Source organism: Pan troglodytes, chromosome 15, assembly GCF_028858775.2.
Source record: "Pan troglodytes isolate AG18354 chromosome 15, NHGRI_mPanTro3-v2.0_pri, whole genome shotgun sequence".
NCBI classification, from domain to species: domain Eukaryota; kingdom Metazoa; phylum Chordata; class Mammalia; order Primates; family Hominidae; genus Pan; species Pan troglodytes.
The window spans coordinates 62,536,770-62,559,573 of NC_072413.2; the positions used below are offsets into that span (position 1 = coordinate 62,536,770).

At 42.4% G+C, this 22,804-nt stretch overlaps 1 protein-coding gene across 4 annotated transcripts in view; it reads left to right on the plus strand.

Annotated features, from left to right (window-relative positions):
• Nucleotides 1-22,804, plus strand: part of PPP1R36 (protein phosphatase 1 regulatory subunit 36) — a 39,497-nt gene that overhangs the window by 7,501 nt on the left and 9,192 nt on the right. For 2 of the 4 annotated variants that reach the window (XM_016926224.3, XM_063793552.1), the window contains 6 exons: nt 7,374-7,460; nt 7,562-7,614; nt 7,980-8,077; nt 8,251-8,317; nt 10,979-11,077; nt 17,090-17,224. In XM_016926224.3, the coding sequence (XP_016781713.1) occupies nt 7,568-7,614; nt 7,980-8,077; nt 8,251-8,317; nt 10,979-11,077; nt 17,090-17,224 (446 nt within the window). In that variant the 5' untranslated portion in view covers nt 7,374-7,460; nt 7,562-7,567. The remainder of the gene's footprint in view (nt 1-7,373; nt 7,461-7,561; nt 7,615-7,979; nt 8,078-8,250; nt 8,318-10,978; nt 11,078-17,089; nt 17,225-22,804) is intronic. The other 2 variants (XM_510003.7, XM_016926223.3) reach the window with 2 other exon arrangements.

The window sequence follows — 22,804 nt, forward strand, 5'->3', positions numbered from 1 at the left end:
GGTTGGGAGTCCCAATATATAAAATAAGAAGAAGAAGGGGAAAGAGAAGGAGAAGGGGGACAAACAGGGGGAGGAAGATACAACTGAATTACTATTTATATACCTAAAAATACAAATGGTAATTCCTTAATATCATATATTTAGTTATAGTCAGTTGGTATTCAAATGTCCCCTGTTGTCTGCTATTTTTTAAGTTTGTTTCAATCAGTCTTTAAAATAAGGTTTGTACATTACAATTGGCTTGATATGTCTTAATTATTGTACACATTTTAAGCCTTTGATAGATATCTTCATGCTGCTCTCAAGAATAGGAGACAGGCAAAGAAAGAGGAATTGGCCAAAGACAGAGAAAGAATGGGCTGGGGGCAGTGGCTCACACCTGTAATCCTAGCACTTTGGGAGGCCTAGGTGGTGCATCATGAAGTCAGGAGTTCAAGACTAGCCTGGCCAAGATGGTAAAACCCCGTCTCTACTAAAAATATAAAAATTAGCCAGGTGCAGTGGCAGGTGCCTGTAATCCCAGCTACTCAGGAGGCTGAGGCAGGAGAATCGCTTGAACCCAGGCGGCAGAGGTTGCAGTGAGCTGAGATTGTGCCACTGCACTCCAGCCTGGGTGAAAGAAAAAAAATAGAAAGAGAAAGAATGATTAGAAAGGTCAGAGGAAAAACCCTGATACACATAGGCCTCAGGGGCAAAAGAAGGTTCTCTAAGAAAGAGGATTGGGCAGGGAGGGGTCAGCAGTGTCACAGGCTGGAGAGTTCTGAGGAGGGCAAACACTGCAAAAAGGCCTGTGGATTTAACAAGTTAGGGATCCGTAGGGACTAGGTGAGAAGCAGCTTCAGGAAGGCTGTAGGGTATACATCAGATGACAGTGGTTACAGGTGAGAATCTGAGATAAAGATGAAAAACTAGCAAAAATAGAGTACTCAGCTGGGTGTGGTGGCTCACTCCTGTAATCTCAGCACTTCGAAAGCCTGAGGTTGAGGGTCGCTTGAACCCAGGAGTTTGAGACCAGCCTGGGCAACATAGCAAGACCCTGTCTTTACGAAAAATGGACAAAATTAGCTGAGCATGGTAGTGTGTGCCTGTGGTTCCAGATACTTGGGAGACTGAGGTGGGAGGATCACTTGAGCCCAGAAAGTTGAGGCTGTGGTGAGCCATGATCCTGCCACTGCACTCCAGCCTGGGCAACAGAGTGAGACCCTGCCTCAAAAAACAAATAAACAAAACCCCCAAAATAGAGTACTCTTGCTTTTTTTGTTTGTTTTGTCTTTTTTTTTTTTTTTTTGAAATGGAGTCTCGCTCTGTTGCCCCAGGCTAGAGTGCAGTGGTGTAATCTCGGCTCACTGCAACCTCCCCATCCTGGGTTCAAGCGGTTCTCTTGCCTCAGCCTCTTGAGTAGCTAGAATTATAGGCACGTGGCACCACAGCTGGCTAATTTTTGTATTTTTAGTACAGACGGGTTTTCACAATGTTGGCTAGGTTGGCCTCAAACTCCTGACCTCAGGTGATCCGCCCGCCTCGGCCTCCCAAAGTGCTGGGATTACAGGTGTGAGCCACTGTGCCCGGCCCAAAATAGAGTACTCTTATCAGTAGGTTTACCAGTGAATGAAGGAAAGAAAGACATAGTAGCCTTTAGTGGATCTGGGACTAAGGGAAGGTTTTGGGGATTTTTGTTAGTTTTGATTTAAAGGTAGGAAAATCTTGAGTGACTTTGTTATGGCAGAAAAAATAAATAGAGAAAGGAAGGTGGGACTGGGATCAAGATCAGAGGTCGGGGTTGGAAGAGAGAGCCGCAGCTTTTCCACTGAGTGGTGGGAAGGAGGTAATGCAGACAGCTTGGGCATTTGGAGGTACAGGCAGGGATATCCATGCTGCCCTTCTTACTGAAAAGAAACCAGACCCTTCCAGGCTACTATCGAAAGGAGAGTCTGTTGTTAGTGGTGCTGTGGAACCGAACTCTTTTTCCCTGGGATTGCTGCTCTGCTTTGGGCTCGCTTACCAGGAACTGCTGCCACTGCTACACTGGGCTGGGCACCAGGGCTGAGGAAAGTTGCATTCACCAGAGCGGCCTGATCCAGACATGGGACCTGGATTTCCTGAAGTCCAGTGGACAGAGGAGACAGAGAAGGCTTCCCAAGGAAGGTGATATCTAAGCTACGACCTGAGGAAAAATAGGAATTGGCAAGGTAAAGGGCCATTTGATTTGGGGAGGAAGAGAGTGCATTCTAGGGAGAAGGAACATGGGCAAAGCCCAGACCTGCAAGGGCATGGGCCATAATGTGGGGACTGCAGGTGGTTCATTAGGCTGGGTATATGGTCCCAGACAAAGTAGATTTAAACCAGGGCCAGATTATAAAAGATCTTGCATACTGTGGTGAGGAATTGGAACTTTATTTAGATGGCACAGGGGAGTCATCAAAGCAGAGAAGTCACCTGTGATTAGAATTGCATCTTAGGCCCGGGTGTGGTGGCTCACGCCTGTAATCCCAGCACTTTGGGAGGCCAAGGCGAGGAAATACCTTAGGTCAGGAGTTCAAGACCAGCCTGGCCAAAATGGCAAAACCCCATCTCTAATGAAAATACAAAAATTAGCTGGGCATGGTGGTACCTGCCTGCAGTCCCAACTACTTGGAAGGCCTGAGGCAGGAGAATCGCTTGAACCCAGGAGGCGGAGGTTGCAGTGAGCTGAAATCATGCCATTGTACTCCAGCCTGGGCAACAAAACTAGAATCTGTCACAAAAAAAAAAAAAAAAAAAAAGAACCGCATCTTAGAAAAGTGGCTGGGCCAGGCACAGTGGCTCACGCTTGTAATCCCAGCGCTTTGGGAGACTGAGGCAGGCAGATGGCCTGAGCTCAAGAGTTTGAGACCAGCCCGGGCAACATGGCAAAATCCTATCTCTACCAAAAAATACAAAAATTAGCCAGGCATGGTGGTGCACACCTGTAGTCCCAGCTATTTGAGAGGCTGAAGTGGGAGAATCATCTGGGCCCTGGAGGTTGAGGCTGTAGTGACCATGATGGCACCACTGCACTCCAGCCTAAGCAACAGTGAGACCCTATCTCAAGAAAAAAAAAAAAAAGAAAGATGACTGGCTCAAAGATGGAAAATTGTTTGGGGGGAGATAAGACTGGAGGCAAGGAGATCAGTTAAGAAGCAGTTGCAGAAACTCAGTTGACAGATAGCTAAAATTAGGATGGTGGCAGTGGAAAGAGAGGGAAGTAGCTTAAAAAGATTAAAGAATTTAGTGATTAGTGAGCCATGGGGGGTGAGGGTGATGGAGGAATCAAGGAAGACACCATTTTCCAGCGTGAGCACCTGGTTTGATGGTGGTACTTATTTACTGAGATGGAGGAAACAGGAGGTGGGAATACACAGTAAAGGGGGAATGTGTTTATTTTGGACAGACTGAGTTTGAGATGCCTCTAAGACAGCTGATTGACAGTGTTCAATAGACTGATGTGTCACTTTATAAGTCTGCAGAGAGATCTGAGCCTTGAATATAAATTTGTGTGTTATTGGTGCTAGTGAAGTAGATGGAATTATTCAGAGGGAATGAGAAGAATAACCATGTGAAGCTCTGAGAGAGCCCTCATTTAGGGAAGGAACATGCCTCAGAAAAGGAGCTTTAGAAGGAGACCAATAAATTGTAGCCAGAGAGAGGGGAGGAAAATAGAGTGTCCTGAATCCAGACAATCTGTTTCACAAAGTAACATCTTGATCTCAGGGGCATCAAGTTTTATCCCATCAACTTAAGACCCTGAAAGTTCTGAGGTTTTAGTCCTCTTCCACCTGGGGTAGGCCAACTTTTATACCCACTAGCCAAGAGGAGTGCTAGACTTCTAGGTATTCTGAAGCTCAGATCAAGAAAAGATGATCCCTTTCCCCTCCCCCAGCTTGAACTTCCTGACCTCTCTCCTGGTCAAATGAAACAGGAAATCTTACCCTCAGAGACAACCTAGCTCCCTACTCATAGGCAAGTCTTGTCTTACTTTTGCAGATTATACCCTGATGGGGATGACTATTAGAATACAACAGGATACCCTAACCTCCATGCAAGAAATGCCAGGGAAAGGCTGGCCATTATTTATTAATAGGTAGTTAAGGAAGAGCAGTGGAGAATGGTTTGAAGGGAGACCTGGGTTCACGTCCTAGCTCTGCCCCTGACTAGATGGTTATCAGTTGTCAAGTTACTTAGCCTCAATAATTCTCAGCTCCTTAATCTATAAAATGAAATAATAATGCCTCGTGAGAAGTAAATGAGGGTGCTGGTATAGTTCATCAGCATGCATGCCCATTTCTTATTTGGTAAAGAGATAATACCTTTACTCACAGGCATCATCTAGGTTGGCCCATGAGGCAGACTTTTCTCTCTGACATAGTACCTGCTATCCTTTCTCTTCTTGCTTCAAGTGCCCCTATTCCAAAGCTGGCAGAGAACCAGCAGTCTGCCTGAATGTTTGCCAAGGTCATGGACTCCCCTGAGGACATAAAACCAAGGAAACCCTACTCTTTCGTCATGGCCTGAGAGAAGACTCTCTGAGAACCATCAAAGAGGTCTAACTTGTGTGGAAGCCAAGAGTGGTCCAGCCCTCTGCATTTACGTGATGGATTCTAGAGGGAAAATATGAATTTCTTTTCTGTTTACTTCAAGGCAAGGGGAATGACATGATTATATTGTAATATTAGGGAACTACATCCACTTTGTACTCTGGAGATAGTAGGAGGGTATAGGCTAGCTAGCCCAGACCGTGGTTTGGGCACCAATCAGAGGTTCAATTCACAGCGCAATTTTCAATTATTGGCTGGGCGCGGTGGCCCACACCTGTAATCCTAGCACTTTGGGAGGCCGAGGTGGATGGATCATTTGAGGTCAGGAGTTTGAGACCAGCCTGGCCAACATGGTGAAACCCCATCTCTACTAAAAATACAAAAATTAGCAGGATGTGGTGGCAGGCACCTGTAATCCCAGCTACTTTGGAGGCTGAGACAGGAGAATCGCTTGAACCCGGGATGAAGAGGTTGCAGTGAGCTGAGATCATGCCACTCCAGCCTAGGTGACAGAGTGAGACTCAGTCTCAAAAAAAAAATTTCAGTTATTACTAGTGTTGCTTGTTGGTGATTCCAAATGCATTGTGAGCATAGGCTGCTTTCAGGGCTATGGCAGAGCACTCAGTCACAAAGTGGAACCTGTCTTACCAGCCAAGCTAGAGAATGACTTCAGTGAAGTGAAAGCCATTCAGACAAGTGTGAAGTAGAGAAGGTGTGTCCAGAGGTCAGAGCATAAAGACTAAAAGCTTAGCAGTAAATGCCAGACTATTGGCTAAGGGCAGGCACTATCTACCAGTTTCTAACACTGGGACATGGGTCAGCCTCTCCAAGCCCTAGTTCTCCATCAGTAAAATGACAGCATTATACTAGATGATATTTTTTACTTCCAATAACCCCCAAATTCTATGATTTTATGATTTTATTTTTTATTTTATTTTATTACTATTATTTTTTTGAGATGGAGTTTCACTCTTGTTGCCCAGGCTGGAGTGAAATGGCATGATCTCGGCTCACTGCAACCTCCACCTCCCGGGTTCAAGCAATTCTCCTGCCTCAGCCTCCCAGGTAGCTGGGATTACAGGCATGGGCCACCACGCCTGGCTAATTTTGTATTTTTAGTAGAGATGGGATTTCTCCATGTTGGTCAGGCTAGTCTCAAACTCCCGACCTCAGGTGATCTGTCTACCTCGGCCTCCCAAAGTGTTGGGATTACAGGCGAGAGCCACCGTGCCCGGCCTCACTTTTTTATTTTATTTTTAGACAGGGTCTCATTCTGTCACCTAGGCTGGCTAGAGTGCAGTGGTGTGATCTCAGCTCACTGCAGTCTCCTTTCTGGGCTCAGGCAATCCTCCCATCAACATTTGGTATTTTTCCATTTCTTTTTCCCTGTACACCTCCATCCCCAGTATTTTAGCACACCCTTCCCCATGAATACCCAATTCTTGGAGACCAGTGATAAGAGCAGCACCAGAAAGAATGAAAAGCTTAGAAATCATCACTGGCCAACTTGGTGCCAGTCATCTTAAAAAAAAAAAAAGAAAGTAAAGAACAGTGGAAAAATTTTTAAAAATCATTCCCTTGAGGTAATATTATGTACATGCTTTTGGTAGCTAACCTACAACATGAATATTGACAGGCAGTTGGAGAAACTCCTGGAAGAAGAAGAAAGTACCAAGCTGACTTTATTACTGTCATGGGGAGGTATTTAACAAAATTTATTTGTGGGATTTACCAAGGAAATAATAAAGTTCTCATTATTGATATCCATATTTAGAGAATGAATAAAGTTGAGGGGAAGTGCTTCTATTACTGCATCTGCACCTCAGCTTAACAGAGGGACACATAACTTTGGGCAGAGGGTAAACTTCGGCATTGTGTTATCAATGTGGCATTGTTATAACCCACAATGGGTTTGGCAGACACCACAGTTCTCCCAGAAAATGTACTATTTATAAGGCAGGAACCTCGTCCTGTTAGTCTTCAAAACACTTTTCTCTGTTTTTCTGTTAGCATTTGCTGAGACTCTCGAGAGTCTGTTCAATGGCTCTGATCAGAAACCATCTTATTTTCAATGTCATAGCAATTCCTAACACATAGCAGATCGTCGGTATAGATTTGTTTGTTGTTTAATTGGGTTCCTTTGTTAGTCAAACTCATTACGGCTTAGTAGTGCTTGTACAACATGCTAAGAAACTCTGAGTTAAGTAAAAGGTCCTGAAACCTACCTGGAGATGGAGATGGCTGAGGCCTTTAGAAGAGTCCACAGCAGTGAATACTGAGATTGCTGTTTGGGAGGCAGGATTGCCTGGTGGCTCAGCACTTGGCTCTGTGGCTAAAAACCTGGGCACCGCTCATGACTTTGCCAGTTGCTGTTATTTTAGTCAAGTCACTTAATTTCTTTTTAAGTTTCCATTTTTCTTGTATGTAAAGATGGTGATCATATTTTGTGTTAGAGTTTCCATGAGGGTTAAATGAGATTGTGCCTAAAAGCACTTGTCATATAACAAGTGCCTCAATAAATAATCTTTTCAAACTTACCAAGAGCTTTCTGTTTCTTACGAAGTTACTACAATATTTTTCAGATATTCTGTGTGTGGTGGTATTCTGGAGATTGCTGATGGTTAGAGGCTGAATGTAAAGCCTGAAGTTTTAATTTTTTCTCTAGATAAGTGTTCCATATATAAATAGATGAATTGAACACTGCTGTGTCTCAGATCTGCTGATAATATATGCTAGTCCAAAGATTATGAGCTATGATATGATTTGACTTGTTTTCCCCTGGAAAAGGTGAAGTCCCTAATTATCTCATTTTTATTGCAGTTTTACACCTGCAGCAGAAGTCAAGGAAAAAGGAAAGAAAGGCAAAGCAGTTCACTTTGCAGAAATTGATGGTCCAGCTTCAGACAGGTAGATTAACTTCCCAATCATGTGAGAGTTGCTGATAGCATCTCTCAGTGGAATGGCTTCAGCCTTTACAAACTATGAAAATACCATTCCTTTTATTCTAGGTCGCAATGCGAATACCCATCAAAGAAAGAACATGTGCTGTTTCAGAATTATGGTGGGAATTACGATAGTCCTGATAAATGTATCCTGTTAACTTGGCTGTTAGCACATCTTCAACTTTTTACAGTTTTTTAAAATTTGAAAATGATAGGTACACCAGAACAGATGATTTAAATGATCTATTTTGGATGGTATTTGTATTTACATTTTATATCAGGCAGTGAACATCCCTCTTGCCTTAATATAGTAAATAAAATGTTTAATAAAAAGCATTCCAAAATGATCTTACATCAAACAAAACCCATGTATGACACTCAGGCTCTTATTACTTTTTAATAAATGCTTCCTGCACCTCAGGATAGATTAAATACAACTAAAATATATTAAAACACTACTAGAAACTGTTATATTCCAAAACAGGTTGACAGATAAAAGACTTGCTGCAAAAGATGATAAGTCAGCTAAAGCTGTAGAGAAACGAGGTCAACAGGGCACCATTACACTGGATGATGTTAAATGTGAGTAACTGTTTCTTTATGCATACATAAACATACATCTGTACATACATACATAAATATCCATACATAAACATCCACCCATCTATATATAACATCCTTACGTAAACATATCTTGTGTGACTCTCTAAGGTAGCTCTTTGTCCCTCTCTCAATTGTTCATTTTCTCTTTTCAGTTGTTACTTTGCTTTTGCTACAAGATACTGAGATGCAGAGGATCTGTTCTTTTACAACATTTATGAGGTATCTATTGCTTATGAGTCATTTTAGATCTTTTATCCTTTATTTTTCAGTAACTTCATCTGATAAGTGATGACAAATCTGATTTTTAGAGGAAGAGCGTGAGGCTGGCTCTATGCAAGCCATCCTCTCAGGACCTAGTCACAAAGACTGCGACCAAAGAGTCAGGGAGAGGAAGCCAGAAGTCATGGGAACCCCAGATAAAATCCCAGGGCAAGTAGTATGGAGAGCATGCTGTCAGAGTCTCACATGGACTGTGCTATTTTTATATAATAGTTAAAGGATATACCCATTTACTGGCCAGGTGCGGTGGCTCACGCCTGTAATCCCAACATTTTGGGAGGCCGAGGCAGGCGGATCACAAGGTCAGGAGTTTAAGACCAGACTGGCCAACGTGGTGAAACCCCGTCTCTACTAAAAATACAAAAATTAGCTGGGCGTGGTGGTGGGCGCCTGTAATCCCAGCTACTTGGGAGGCTGAGGCAGGAGAATTACTTGAACCTGGGTGGCGGAGGTTGCAGTGAGCTGAGATTGTGCCAATGCGCTCCAGCCTGGGTGACAGAGCAAGACTCTCTCAGACCAAAAAAAAAGAAAAATACAAACATTAGCCAGGCGTGGTGGCAGATGCCTGTAATCCCAGATACTTTGGCGGCTGAGGCAGGAGAATCGCTTGAACCTGGGAGGCAGAGGTTGCAGTGAGCCAAGATCATGCCATTGCACTTCAGCCTGGGCGACAGAGCAAGACTCCCTCTCAAAAAAAAAAAAAAAAAAAAAGATATACCCATTTACTGAAGATCACTTTTCTCTACTAGTTGTGTTTGGCAGCCCCAGGATGTGCTAGGTGTGTGACTCTGGGTAAGTTTCTTGACCTTTGTAAGCCTCAGTCTCCTCAGCTACAAAATTGGGAAGTAATTGTGTAATTGTGTGCCCTTTGTATGGCTATGCATGGCTGTGCCTCACGTGGCCTCTGCACCGCGAACGCTCAGTGAGAGTTGGGTGCCCAATGCCATTTGCACCCCTCCCCATTCCCTCTGCACACACATACAGGCTGCTTGTGGCAACTGCCTGAGACTCGGCCTGAAGGCCTCATTCCACCACAGGCACACACTCAGCCTGACTGCAGGGCAAGTTCAGAGCTAGGGAATCAGTGCCCTAGAAGCAGCCCTCATTCAGTGCCCTGCTGGTGGAGGAGTTGATAGGTAAACTCTTGAGATGTTTTCTACACTGTCTCCCAGAGTCACTGCAGGACTGAACTCCACTTACTTGTTAACAGCCTCTTTGTTGGCTTCCTTTCCTTTCCTGTCTCATTTCCCCACTTTCTTACTGATGTTTCCTGAGATCACTCCCAACTAAACTGTTCACTTTCAAGTATTTGGCCCAGTGTCTGTTGCTGGGGGAACCCAGCCTGAGACAGGGAGTTATTAATATCTTGAAAAGAAAATCTGTAATGCTCACCCTCATCCTGCTCTTTAGGTATAGTTCAGTAAAGCAATGCCAGAGAAAGAATTTCCATTTGGGGCCACAAAGAAGGCAGCAAAAGTCTTGAAAAATATTTAGAAAGAAAACAGTGACTTCTAGTTAAAAACAAATGAGAGAACATTGTAAATCAGTGCAGCCTTTTTGGAGAGCAAGGCACATACACTCTGCGGTAGCAATTTCACTTCTGTCTATAATATTTTAAAAAAAACCAAATACCCACAATAGAAAACTAGGTAAATATGAGGTATAGAATATTCTATTCAGCTCTTTAAAAGAAAGAAGGAAATCTACATATAATATCATAGAAAGAGGTCTATGCTACGCAGAAAAGTGACAAAAGCAAGTTGCAAAGAATTGTATGTATAGTATTACCCCACTTATTACCAAAAAACATTTTGAAGGCATATATTCATGTACATGTGTATATGTTGGTGGAGGAGGATGTTACATGTGATTGTCTATGTTTTCGAAAGTTTAGAAAGGATTCATACCAAACTCTTTTTTTTTCTTTTTTTGAGATGGAGTCTCGCTCTTTTGCCCAGGCTGGAGTGCAGTGGCACGATCTCAGCTCATTGCAACCTCCACCTCCCGGGTTCAAGCGATTCTCCTGCCTCAGCCTCCCAACTAGCTGGGATTACAGGGATGCACCACCACGCCTGGCTAATTTTTGTAATTTTTAGTAGAGATGGGGTTTCGCCAGGCTGGTCTCGAACTCCTGACATCAAGTCATCCACCCACCTTGGCCTCCCAAAGTGCTGGGATTACAGGCATGAGCCACTGTGCCTGGCCCATACCAAACTCTTAATAGTGGTTACCACTAGGGAGTAGGATGGTGACAGAGGTAGGAGGAGAGAACTTTTTACTTGATACATTTCTCTACATTTTTTAAACCATGGAAATATATTGTATAATAACTTTTTAAAAATTAAAATTAATTAGTAAGCACAACTATAAGAATTTAGTGTTTGACCTCTCCAAAAGTTTTACTTACAAAAACCAGATTTCTTAAATTTTTAAATATATAGTAGATATAATTTTAAGTGGTAAATTAGTTCTTTGATAGGCATGATAACATAGTTTTCTACTTATTCTTGTGTTGTGTGCTCATATATTTTTTATGAGAAATCTTAGATTTGAAATAGGTTAGCATTGACTCTTTTTTTGTTGTTTCAAATCTCCCCATAGGAATAAGAATCTTGATAATTTCCTCATGGCATTATTGTACTACTTATCCCATTACTTGGAAAAAAACTCACTGGAAAAGAAACCCAAAAGCTATATGGTGTAAGTAAGATTTTATAGTGTGCTTTAGAGTTTTATCACTGCCAGTATTAAAAGTAACTTTTGTCTAGGATAAAGAGATGATGGAAATTTTTAAATCTTTGAGATGTACTAAGACATTTTACATGGGAAGAGTGTGTCAGTTTTTAAAGCTCACTGGATAATTTATATGTGTAGTCCAGCAACAAAATATTCCAACTGATACAGACTAGCATTGCACAATAATGAGATAATGAAAGCCATGTATGTAATTTTAAATTTCTGGTAAACATATCTTAAAAATGTAATAAGATACATGTGAAATTAATTTTAATAGTGTCTTTTATTTAACCCAGTGATGCAAAAAATATTATCATTGCAACAGTAGTTGATATTAGCAAGTTATTAATGAGATGTGTTACTTTTTTGTAGTAAGTCTGGTGTCTATTTTATACCTATAATATATCTCAATTCATACTAGACACATTCTCAGTAGCCACATGTGGCTAGTGGCAACCATCTTGAAGGTGCAGATATAGTTGTTGTTTGTGTGCTTTTTATGCTTACAAAGTTCTTGCTAAAGGGCTTGTAAGCATCCAATTAAAAAAATCTAAGAATTAAAAAAATTAATATATTTGGCCAAAGTGGCATTCCACATCACAGGAAAAAAAATCCAAGGTTTCTTAGGCTACTTATAAAGAATTTAAATGCTTTAGCTTTAGGCAGAAGTGGCGCAGAGGTGTACACCAGGGCAAGAATCTGGGAACTCAGAATACAGAGCAGAACAATGCCTCTCAGCCTTGGTGACCTTTTGCAAGCCATGGAACTTTCCACATGCCAGGCTGCCCTCCCCAGTACGTGTGGAACCAACCCAATGATTTAGCTGTTAGGAATGCTGGGTAGAGTAATTAAGTTGTTGCTGCAGGATGTTTTCAAAATGCAAAACCCTGTATACAATCAAGCAGTTGGAAAAACATCTTATGGATAGAATAAATGTATCTGGATAGTTTTGTAAAGAACCAAATAAATAATTTAAAAACTCTTGTTCCTGTAAAGCCATCATAATATACAACATCAGTGTTATTTTGGGACTGTATTTCACAACAGGGCAGCCAGAGCATGAAATGTTTCTATGGTAGCAAGCAAAAGGGTTTAAAGCCAGCTGTGGACTTAGAAGGTTTGAAGATTCTTACTATTTCCAAATGAAACGTAATTAGACATTTTTGGCACTTTGGCTTATTACATTTTTTTATGGTATTTCCTCTTCTGAGGCTTATTGCTAATCTGGCAAAAAGATTTGTTTAATTTCTTTTTTCTTTTCTTTTTTTTTTTGAGTTGGAGTCTGGCTCTGTCACCCAGGCTGGGGTGCAGTGGTGCAATCTCGGCTCACTGCAACCTCCACCGCTCAGGTTCAAGTGATTTTCCCACCTCAGCCTCCTGAGTAGCTGGGATTACAGGCGCCCACAACCACGCCCAGCTAATTTTTATATTTTTAGTAGAGATGGGGTTTCACCATGTTGGCCAATCTGGTCTCGAACTCCTGACCTCAGGTGATCTGCCTGCCCCAACCTCCCAAAGTGCTAGGATTACAGGTGTGAGCCACCGTGCCTGGCCTACTTTCTTAATTGATAAGAATAGATAATAAGACAGGTTTTCTAGTTGAAGATGCACTAAACATACTAGAACACAGTGGTATAAGGTAGACTGTTCCTTAGAAGGAATCAGTTACTCAGATTGACAAAAACAAACCAATTGAAGCCTTAAAAGTATGGATTTTGGCTGGGCACAGTGGTTCATGCCTGTAATCCCAACACTTTGGGAGGCCAAGGCGGGTGGATCACGAGGTCAGGAGTTCGAGACCAGCCTGACCAACATGGTGAAACCCCACCTCTACTAAAAATACAAAAATTAGCCAGGCGTGGTGGCACACTCCTGTAATCCCAGCTCCTCAGGAGGCTGAGGCAAGAGAATCACTTGAACCTGGGAGGCAGAGGTTGCAGTGAGCCGAGATGGCACCATTGCACTCCAGCCTGGGCGACAGAGCGAGACTCCGCCTTAAAAAAAAAAAAAAGTATGGAGTTTATGGTGTGATTCTAAAAATAAAAATTACAACTTTTTATTTTCAGGCTTCCTGTGGTCAGTTGGTTTACTTACTATAATAGAATTAAATATTGATTGCATTGAGGTATCTGCACAGAAGAAAAAAACTGATTTCAAATACCAAGATAGAGCATAGGGATAGTAATAGCATTTAATTCACAGAGTTATTATACAGAAGTAGATGAGACAGTGTATCTTAACCCAGTGCATGGCACTTGGGAGGAAAGCCTACAGCCGTGAGAGGAAAGCAGAAAAGGGTGAAGATGGATGGCAACGGTACACTTAAATGATGTCAGGTGATTAAAAGCCCTACTTCCAAAAGAAGAAGCCTTATCCCTATTTTACAGGTGAAGAAATTAAGGCTCACAGAGGTTAAATAGTTTGTTGGGGATTACGTACCATACCTAGGAGATGACATTACAGTTCCTAGGTGGAACTGATATTAGAACCCAGGTCTGTTTAACTCCAAGGCTTGTGCCTTAACCACTGTACAACATGCCCAGCACTTCCCACCAATCAACTGCACTGTTTTCCAGAGTTTATCTGTCCATAATTAGAATTTTTAGCTTCTGAACAATTATGTATGTACTGTTTGTTTGTTTGTTTGTTTGTTTGTTTGTTTGAAACGGAGTCTTGCTCCATCAACCAAGCTGGAGTGCAGTGGCACAATCTCGGCTCACTGTAACCTCTGCCTCCCGGGTTCAAGTGATTCTCCTGCCTCAGCCTCCTGAGTAGCTGACACTACAGGCATGTGCTACCATGCCTGGCTAATTTTTTATATTTTTGGTAGGGATAGAGTTTCACCATGTTGGCCAGGCTGACCTTGAACTCCTGACCTCAGGTGATCCACCCACCTCAGCCTCCCAAAGTGCTGGGATTATAAGCCTGAGCCACCGTGCCCAGCCTGTATGTACTTTTAAACATAATATCATATGTACTTTCAAGTTACTATAATCTTCATAATTATAATTTTTAATGGTAGCATAGTTTTCCATCAAGCCAATGTGTGTGAATTGACTTACCTACTAAGAGGCAGTATATTATAGTGGTTAAGGGTACAGATTTTGATGCTTGGGTTACATCTCGTGGAAGACTCACTCATAAGTTAGGTTAATAAGCATCAAGTCCTTAAACAATACCTGACCGTATTGCTGCTCCCTTTATCCTTCTGTATTAGTCTGTTCTCATGTTTCTAATAAAGACATACCCAACTGGGTAATTTATAAAGGAAAGAGGCTTAATGGACTCACAGTTCCACATGGCTGGGGAGGCCTCACAATCATGGTGGAAGGTGAATGAGGAGCAACAGCATGTCTTACATGGTGGCAGGCAAGAAAGCATGCGCAGGGGAACACCCCTCATAAAACTTTCAGATCTCATGAAACTTATTCACTATCATGAAACAGCATGGGAAAGACCCGCCACGATGATTCAGTTACCTCCCATTGGGTCCCTCTCATGACACATGGGAATTATGGGAGCTACAATTTAAGATGAGATTTGGGTGGGGACACAGCCAAACCATATCACCTTCTATTTTATATATTTTGGCAGTTTCTAATTTTTCTGATATATAAATAATGATTGCATTGAATGTCCTCATGCATAAAAGTTTCCTCCTAATTTTGGATGATTTTTTTAAAAGAATAAATTTCCAGGAGAGATGATATTGGATCAAAATTTATGATAATTTCTATGGCTCTTGAAATTATTTTCAGTTTTTTTCCCCAAAGGATTATGCCAATTTTCTGTTACAAGCAATGCATAAGCGCATCCGTTTCAACAAAATTTTGTCAGCATTATTGTTTGCACTTTTAAAGAATGTGCTTTAAAAATGAACCACTAACTGGCTTTGTATTTAAGGCAGTTTTACAAAATTAGATGAAAACAGTATGGGGGAATGGTTTCCAGACACAGAAATGTGGTGCAAACAGGCCACCTCTGCCTGGAGTTTTGTATATAGGTTAGCTTCTCTTGAGTATTTTTTTTTCATAGCTTTTTCCTTTTTTTTCCATTTCAACACATCAGTTCTTTATGTATATGTGCATATGGGGTCTAGGGACCACTTGCCTTGGAATCATTTGGGAAGATTGTTTTAAATTTCCTGGGCTAGACCCAGACTCCTGAGCCAGAATCTTGGAGAGAGGGTTGCACTGGGAATTTGCACTTTTAGCAAGTATCCCCAGTGATTCTTTCATAATTCATAGGTTTATTAAAACTTGAGAAGCATTGGCCTAAAAGCTTCAAGGCATTCCTTGGTGGCTGTAGTTTGATTTGGTTGTTTTCTACAGCAAAAGAAGAATATTAGCTACTGGCAGCTCTGGCAGAGTAGGGTGACCAGTGAGGGTGGAGCTGCTGAAGGAAACAGGCACAGGGGTGTGGCCACTGGGGTGCATCTGGAGGGGTGTGTTTGGGTTATATCCTCCATGCCATGAGGGGAAGGGGGTGTATTAAGGATAATACAGTTTGTCTTTGTATTAAGGATAATAATAACTGTTCTTGCTGACTTCATGGAGTCAGTCCAATGGTTATATCAGAAGGGGCAGTCATTTGTCCCTGTTTAGAGTAAATATCATTTGGTGTCTAGTGACACCTCACTTTTCAATGAGAGTACAACTCACTTTTCAATAACAGTACATTGGAATGTATCATCAGCAATATTTCCTACTGTATTGTATAGCAGAAACTTAAAATTTGGCTTCAGACATGCTGTAACCTAAGAACAGTTTGTCTTTGTGAAAGTTCATTTGCAATTCAATTGGAACTGCGGCTGGTTTCACAGGGAAGCAGTGTTATTGTAACTGATGCCAAAGTTCCCAGAGTAGTAGTTCACAGATGCCTTCTTAGCAAACACAGCTACACTCAAAACAGAGAGTTGGTCCTTGTTCACATGTTGAGCCCCCAAGCTCAGTAGTGACATAGGGAACGCAGGGGAAGCTGAGGTACGTAGCCTCCACGGTTGTTTTAGGAAAATAGCAGGAAAGTAGGCTGCTAACCGCCTCAGCAACCAGTATAGATAATTTGTTAATTGAGCTGTTCTATATAAATTAGGACTACCTGCATATAATATTGAGGATACATAACATAATCTATTAAAAAAGCGAAAATAGGCTGGGTGTGGTGGTTCATGCCTGTAATCCCAGCACTTTGGGAGGCCAAGGTGGGTGGATCACTTGAAGTCGGGAGTTCAAGACCAGCCTGGCCAACATGGTGAAACCCTATCTCTACTAAAAATACAAAAATTAGCCAGGCATGGTGGTAGGCACCTGTAATCCCAGTTACTCGGGAGGCTGAGGCAGGAGAATTCCTTGAACCCGGGAGGTGGAGGTCTCAGTGAGCCGAGTTCATGCCACTTGCACTCCAGCTTGGGCGACACAGCGAGACTCTGTCTAAAAAAAAAAAAAAAAAAAAAAAAAAAGCAAAAATACACCATAAACTTGAGATGCTGATTCCAATGATTAAATATGAAGGGACTTTAAGGATTTTCCTATACCACTGCTTAAATAACATAAACTCATTGGTAAGTGAAGAAGTGAAGTCTGTTGACTCACTTGTATTTCTTTCAAAATAGTTTATGGCTGGGCACACTGGCTCACGCCTGCCATCCCAACACTTTGGGAGGCCAAGGGGAGGATCACTTGAGTCCAGGAGTTCAAGATTAGCCTGGACAACAGAGTGAGACCCTGCCTCTACACAAAATAAAAAAAGATTAGCCAGGCATGGTGGCATGCGCCTATGAGGCAGGAGGATTGCTTGAGCCCTGGAGGTTGAGGCTGCAGTGAGCTGTGATCGCACCACTGCACTCCAGCCTAGGTAACAGAGCAAGACTCTGTCTTAAAGAAAAGAAGAAAAGTTTATAATTCTGACTTTTTGCTAGTTAATATAGGCACTTATGACAATTAACCCAAATTCTCTTTTTTTTGTCCTCCCCATCAGAGGCCTTGTAGAGAAAAAAGAAATGGAATTGGTTTTAAGTGAATTAGAAGCAGCACAGAGGTACTTGGCGCAGAAGTACTGTATCCTTGTGCTGGGCTTGGCCATGCCGGATAAGCATCACATGTGCTGTGGAAAGTAAGCAGATACTTACACTTCATTAGATCATCACTCCATCATAGACTCACATCCTTAAGATGCTTCCGTTTGACTTTTGTTACCTTGAGAAAATGTTCCTTTTTCTGTTGTCCAGAGTAATTGGGCTCAGGTGAGAATCTGTCCCAAACCCTTGTAATGTCTCCTTTGAGAGACCGAAGTGCATGTGGAAGAAATCTCAGAATCTCAGCGGATATTTTTAAAACTTTCCACTGCTTGAGATTGGATGACATGGTCTCTCAGTGAAATCTTGCTCTCAACCAGGAAGGGCTCTTGCTGCCAGACTTGGCTCCCTTGGGCAGGAGGCCTGGTGGGGCCGGTAGTGCAGGGGGATTAGGTGTCTCCCTATCCTTTTACTGCTTATTTTGCAGCAGCAACAATTGTGAGTAGGAGCTGCTGGGGTGTGGATTCTAAGATGGTTCTTTGTGGGAAGATCATTTTTACCTTAGGATGACTATTTTTACACCACTGTAATTAAAACTTAAAGAGGAGTCTCATCACAGGTTTGGGATCACAAGGTCGAAAACATCAACCCTTAACTCAGAATCTCCTTCTCTGAGTTTCACAACAGGCCCCAGATCTACATCATGGTCATAGCCAGAACAGTTTTTTTCCCCCATAGGAAAATAATTATTCCCCCCATAGGAAAAGAACCTAGTACATGATGTGTCTCTTTCTACATTCTCCACATTTTCAAAGACCAGCTTTGTCAATGAGCATACTTACACAGTTGTTGGTATATACATTTTTGTATTCTGTATTTCCTGGGTACTTTCTCTTATTATTCTGACTATATGATTTCACTTACCACTTTGAATAGGATTCTGTTATGTATTTGCTTAACCATTCTTTTTGTGTACATTTGCATAATTTTAGTTTTTGTGTGTTATAATATTTCTGCATTGAATATTCTTTGTTCATTTGGACTATTTCCTTATGGCTTATTTTCCACAGTATATTTACCTAGAAAGCCACAGTTTTGTAGCTCTTGATACATACTGCTAGATTGTTCTCTATAAAGGTTAAGACATTTTGGGGTTTTTTTTTTTTTTTGAGACATAGTCTTGCTCTGTTGCCCAGGCTGGAGTGCAGTGGCATGATCTTGGCTCACTGCAAGCCCCGCCTCCTGGGTTCACGCCTCCTGTCTCAGCCTCCCAAGTAGCTGGGACTACAGGTGCCCGCCACCACACCCAGCTAATTTTTTGTATTTTTAGTAGAGACAGGGTTTCACCATGTTAGCCAGGATGGTCTCGATTTCCTGACCTCGTGATCCACCCGCCTCGGCCTCCCAAGGTGCTGGGATTACAGGTGTGAGCCACTGCGCCTGGCCTAGTTTAAGACATTTTGTATACCATCAGCAGTAAGTATATCTGGTTGCATTGGGTTTTATTACTTTAATATTTTTGATAGTTTAAAGGTGTATAAAAAGCTTAAAGATGTTTTATTTGACTGAGTATCTTTTTTTTTTTTTTTTTTGACAAAGTCTCGCTCTTGTCCCCGTAGGCTGGAGTGCAATGGTGTGATCTTGGCTCACTGCAACCTCTGCCTCCCAGGTTCAAGTGATTCTCCTGTCTCGGCCTCCTGAGTAGCTGGGATTACAGGCACACACCACCATGCCTGACTAATTTTTGTATTTTTAGTAGAGATGGGGTTTCACCATATTGGTCAGGCTGGTCTCAAACTCCTGACCTCAGGTGATCCACCCACCTCAGCCTCCCAAAGTGCTGGGATTACGGGCATGAGCCACGGCACTCCGCCCTAATTCGTTCTTTAGTTGGGTAGATTTTTTCCAAGTTACCCAGGGTCTGAGAGGCACAGGCATATGTTCTCTAACTTCTTCTTGGCTATTCATAAGGATCGTATATTAGTTTATAAAGTTAAAAAACAGATATACATATGAAGTTTCTCTCAGATGGAACTTGATATTTATTGATGTTTGCATCGATATACTTTCAGTTCAGGCTCACTTTCTTTGTTTTGTTGGTTGTATCTTGGCGTTGTCGGCCATTTCTCTTCTCTTGCACCCGTTTCTATAGTGGTGGATGTCCTCGATCCACTTCCGAGGCCCAGCATCTCTGTGATTTGATTCGCCATGTGTGTGTGATTTTTCATGATTTGGGAATACACTCTTAATGTGTATTCCTGACAACACCCATTCTTTATTCTACTACATCCGTTCTGCAGCTTTCAAGTTTTTGTTGCTGCAGTTCTGTTATGGAGTTGACAAGTTTGGTTCTGCTTTCCAGCATGGGACGATGAAAATGTGGCACTCAGGGAGCGTAACTGAGCAGTGGCCCCAGCTGTTGCACCTGAATCCACCACCAGGTCTGCACTGAGGCCACATGTTTTAGCCTGTTTGGGTTGCTATAGCAAAGTACCATAGACAGGGTGGCTTATAAACAACAGAAATGTATTTCTCAGAGTTCTACAGGCTGCAGGTCTAAGATCAGTATACCAGCATGGTCAGGCTCTGGTGAGGGCCCTCTTCTAGGTTGCAGACTGCCAGCTTTTCATTGTATCCTCACCATGGCAGAAAGAGGATGACAGAGCTTTCTGGGGTCTCTTTTCTAGAACACTAATTCACACAATACATACGGGCTCTATGTCCGTGACTTAATTACTTCCAAAGGCCTCACATCCTGAGAACATCACACTGGGAGTTAGTATTTCAACATATGAATTTTGGGGGAACACAAACATTCAGCTCATTGCACCATGCCTCCCACAGGCTGCCTCCTGCCAGTGTCTGGGTGCAGCAAGCCCATTCCCCACAGTTGCGGGACTTCTCTGACTGACAGCGTCAGCTTGAGGACTCCCCTTTGGCCTGGTCAAAACTTTCCTAGAGCTGTGCCTCTGTCTGAGTTCCTTCCTACCCAGACCTTCCTGCCTTTCCTCTCTCACAGGGTCAGACATGCATTGAGGTGTGACGGCACTCCTTGCCTTCTCCAGTTCTCTCCTCATTTTCTGTCACCATAATTTTCTCCAATAAATCTTGTCTTTCTCCAATAAATCTCATGTCTAGTCCTGTCTTGGTGTCTGCTTCTGATAACATATCCAACATCATAGCATTTTTAAGCTTTGCTGCCATGATTACTTTTTTTTTTTTTGAGACGGAATCTCACTCTGTCACCCAGGCTGGAGTGCAGTGGTGCGATCTTGGCTCACTGCAAACTCTGCCTTCCGGGTTCACGCTGTTCTCCTGCCTCAGCCTCCCGAGTAGCTGGGACTACAGGCGCCTGCCACCACGCCCGGCTAATTTTTTGTATTTTTAGTAGAGACAGGGTTTCACCATGTTAGCCAGGATGGTCTCGATCTCCTGACCTTGTGATCCGCCTGCCTCGGCCTCCCAAAGTGCTGGGATTACAGGCGTGAACCACTGCGCCTGGCCTTTTTTTTTTTTTTTTTTTTTTGAGATGGAGTTTCACTCTTGTTGCCCAGGCTGGAGTGCAATGGCGCGATCTTGGCCCATCACAACCTCTGCTACCACGCCTGGCTAATTTTTTGTATTTAGTAGAGATGGGGTTTCACCATGTTAGTCAGGCTGGTCTTGAATTCCTGACCTCAGGTGATCCACCTGCCTCGGCCTCCCAAAGTGCTGGAATTATAGGTATGTGCCACCGTGCTTGGCACTTTTTGTGTCTTTTAAAAGTACAGTCAGTCCTCATCTTTTATGCATTCAGCTTTCTACAGCCTGTTGTTCTTTCTTACAGTAATGCTCCTAAACCAGTGTTTTTCAGAGTACAACACATTAATGGATCTTGAAATCAATTTAGTAAGTCTTGAAGAGAGTAGACTAGAACTTTAAAAATCAGAGTACATCATAAAAAGTAAAAGTAAGTATTGTTTTAGGAGACTTGTTTCAGTGTGTACTGGGGACTCTATTAAATATATTTCTTTCTGTGGGTTACAGTAAAAAATAAAAACCACAATGAGATACTATTTCACATCAGTCAGAATGGCCATTATTAAAAAGTCAAAAAATAACAGAGGCTGGCTAGGTTGCAGAGAAAAGGGAACGCTTATACACTGTTGGTGGGATGTAAATTAGTTCAACCATTGTGGAAAGCAGTATGGTGATTCCTCAAAGAGCTAAAAGCAGAACTACCATTCAACCCAGCATTCCCATTACTGGGTATATACCCAGAGGAATGTGAAGCATTCTGTCATAAAGACACATGCATGCAAATGTTCATTGCAGCACTGTTCACAATAGCAAAGACATGGAATCAACCTAAATGCCCAACAGTGACACACTGGATAAAGAAAAGGTGGTACGTTTACACCTTGGAATACTCTGCAGCTATAAAAAAGAATGAGATCATGCCTTCTGTGGGAACATGGATAGAGCTGGAGGCTATTATCCTTAGCAAACTAGCACAGGAGCAGAAAACGAAATACTGCATGTTCTCATTTATTTATAAGTCGGAGCTAAATGATAAGAACTTATGAACACAAAGAAAGAAGCAACAGACACTGGGGTCCACTTGAGGTGGGAATGGTAGGAGGAGGGAGAGGAGCAGAAAAGATAAGTATTGTCTACTGAGCTTAATACCTGAGCGATGTGATAATACGTACAACAAACCCCCGTGACTCGTGTTTATCTATTTAACAAACCTTCACATGTACCCCCAAACCTAAAATAAAAATTAAAAGAAAAAAGAAACCCAAAAGGACAAGAGCATATATAAACTAATGGAATTATTACATTTAATCTCTCTGATGAGTGAGGTATAGTAGTAGATTTAATATAGAGATACTTAAAAGTTGGGGATGTTTCAGCATCAAAAATACCTTCCTGTGATCCAAAAACAGGAAGCTTTTACAGGTGTTTAGGGCTGTTGGTGGAGGTTCAGCTTGCTATAGACTTCATTGTTTAGAAAGAAGTAGTGTTTTCTATTGACAAAGTTTTTAGGAAAAGCATTATGATAAAATTACAGTCATCTTTACAGTTTCCTACTCAATCATTTATAACATCACTATTAATATTGACACTAATTTCTTTTGTCTTTAAAGTGTCACTTCTAGTTAGAAAACTAGGATTTAAGGTTAAAAAACCTGCTCTTGGGCCGGGCGCGGTGGCTCATGCCTGTAATCCCAGCACTTTGGGAGGCCGAGGTGAGCAGATCACGAGGTCAGGAGATCGAGACCATCCTGGCTAACACGGCAAAACCCCATCTCTACTAAAAATACAAAAAATTAGCCGGGCGTGGTGGCGGGCGCCTGTAGTCCCAGCTACTAGGGAAGCTGAGGCAGGAGAATAGCGTGAACCTGGGAGGCGCAGCTTGCAGTGAGCTGAGATCGCGCCACTGCACTCCAGCCTGGGCGACAGAGCGAGACTCCGTCTCAAAAAACAAAAAAAAACAAAACAAAAACATGCTCTTAAGAAATGATTTTGGCCAGGCACAGTGGCTCACGCCTGTAATCCCAGCACTTTGGGAGACTGAGGCAGGAAAGTCACTTGAGCCCAGGAGTTCGAGACCAGCCCGGGCAACACAGTGAGAGCCTCTCTCCAGAAAAAAATTAAAGAATTAGCTGGGCATGGTGGTGCATGCCTGTAGTTCC